General features: G+C 53.8%; 1 protein-coding gene across 1 annotated transcript; it reads right to left on the reverse strand.

Annotated features, from left to right (window-relative positions):
- Window positions 1-395: 395 nt before the first annotated feature.
- Window positions 396-848, reverse strand: LOC144160627 (uncharacterized). The gene has a single exon (XM_077691860.1). The coding sequence runs from the start codon at window positions 846-848 to the stop codon at window positions 396-398; it is 453 nt and encodes a 150-aa protein (XP_077547986.1).
- Between the last annotated feature and the right edge of the window lie 362 nt (window positions 849-1,210).

Genomic DNA, 1,210 nt, shown 5'->3' on the forward strand with positions numbered 1-1,210 from the left:
GTAAGGCGGGCCAAGGTCTCGCCGTTTCCGTGACGCTTGTCTATAATCATGCCAAGCACCCGTATATTGTCGACCCCCTGGATCACCTGGCCGCTCCTCGCCACGATCTTAATCGTCTGGTAATCCCTGGGCTCGCTCTTGTTTCCCCGGACGTATTTTTGTGGTATCACCAGCAGCTCTGACTTGCTTGGCGAGCAGATCAAGCCGGATCCGTCTAGTTGGTCTTCGATAGTGTCGACGGCCTCTGGCAGCATTCTCTCGAAGTGGCCATCGCTGCCTCCCGTAACCCAAAGAGTGATGTCATCGGCGTAGATGGTGTGCCAGACCCCCTCAACTCGAGACAGCCGCTCAACCCCACCGATCATAGCGATGTTGAATAACAACAGCGACATGACCTAGCCCTGGGGTCCGACACTGCCGAGCGTCTTCTCTTGGAGTCGCAGATTGCCGGCGCAAAGCTCGTTGTTCCGAGCTGTAAGAAAGTTCTTGATGTAGTTATAGGTTCTTCCGCCCATGTTGAGTCTGGGCACTTGGGCTAAGATCATAGAGTGCTTCACTTTGTCGAAGGCGCTCTGTAGGTCAAGCCCCTGAACGGCCTTGTTGTGTTTCGTTAGATTGTCTTCAATTAGATCATTCTTCAACAGAATCATCGCGCCTTGGGTGCTAAGGCAACGCCGAAATTCGATGATCGTGGCGGGGTACAATCCTGACTCCTGCAGGTAGTCCTGCCATTTACACATGAGGTTGTGCTCCAACATCTTGCCCCCGCAGGACGTGAGCGAGATAGGCTGTTCTTGATGAGGATGTTCTTGGCAGTCTTCCACTGCAGGCGAAGTGCCCTCACCCATTAGCACGTGTAACCAGTGAGGTTCTTGATGGCCGCATCACTGAGGTTATTGAGCGCTCTCTTCGAGATGTGATCCCGGCCGGCCGCCGATTCGCTGTTCAATTTATGCAGGGCCAATCGCACCTCCTCGATGCTGATGCCGCGGTCGAGCTTATCGTTGGCTTGACCCCCGTACTCGGGATGCCTTTCTGTTGGTGTGACCGGGAGGTACTTGCTTTCAATGCGTCTTATTTCTTCTGGTTCCCCGTGTTCCTTGACTTCTCTGTGAATGATCTGTGCGGGGCGGTCGCGTTGGTAGGTTTTGTTTTAGTCTCGTCGAGCAGATGACGTATCAAGTTCCAGGGCTTGCCACAATACATCTGC

This window comes from Haemaphysalis longicornis, unplaced genomic scaffold (genome assembly GCF_048455015.1).
Source record: "Haemaphysalis longicornis isolate Haplotype H1 unplaced genomic scaffold, Haemaphysalis longicornis Haplotype H1 scaffold_11, whole genome shotgun sequence".
Taxonomy (NCBI): Eukaryota; Metazoa; Arthropoda; class Arachnida; order Ixodida; family Ixodidae; genus Haemaphysalis; species Haemaphysalis longicornis.

Bases quoted from the DNA above. Each gene is read 5' to 3' on its own strand.
- LOC144160627 (XM_077691860.1), bottom strand. From the start codon at position 848: ATGGGTGAGGGCACTTCGCCTGCAGTGGAAGACTGCCAAGAACATCCT.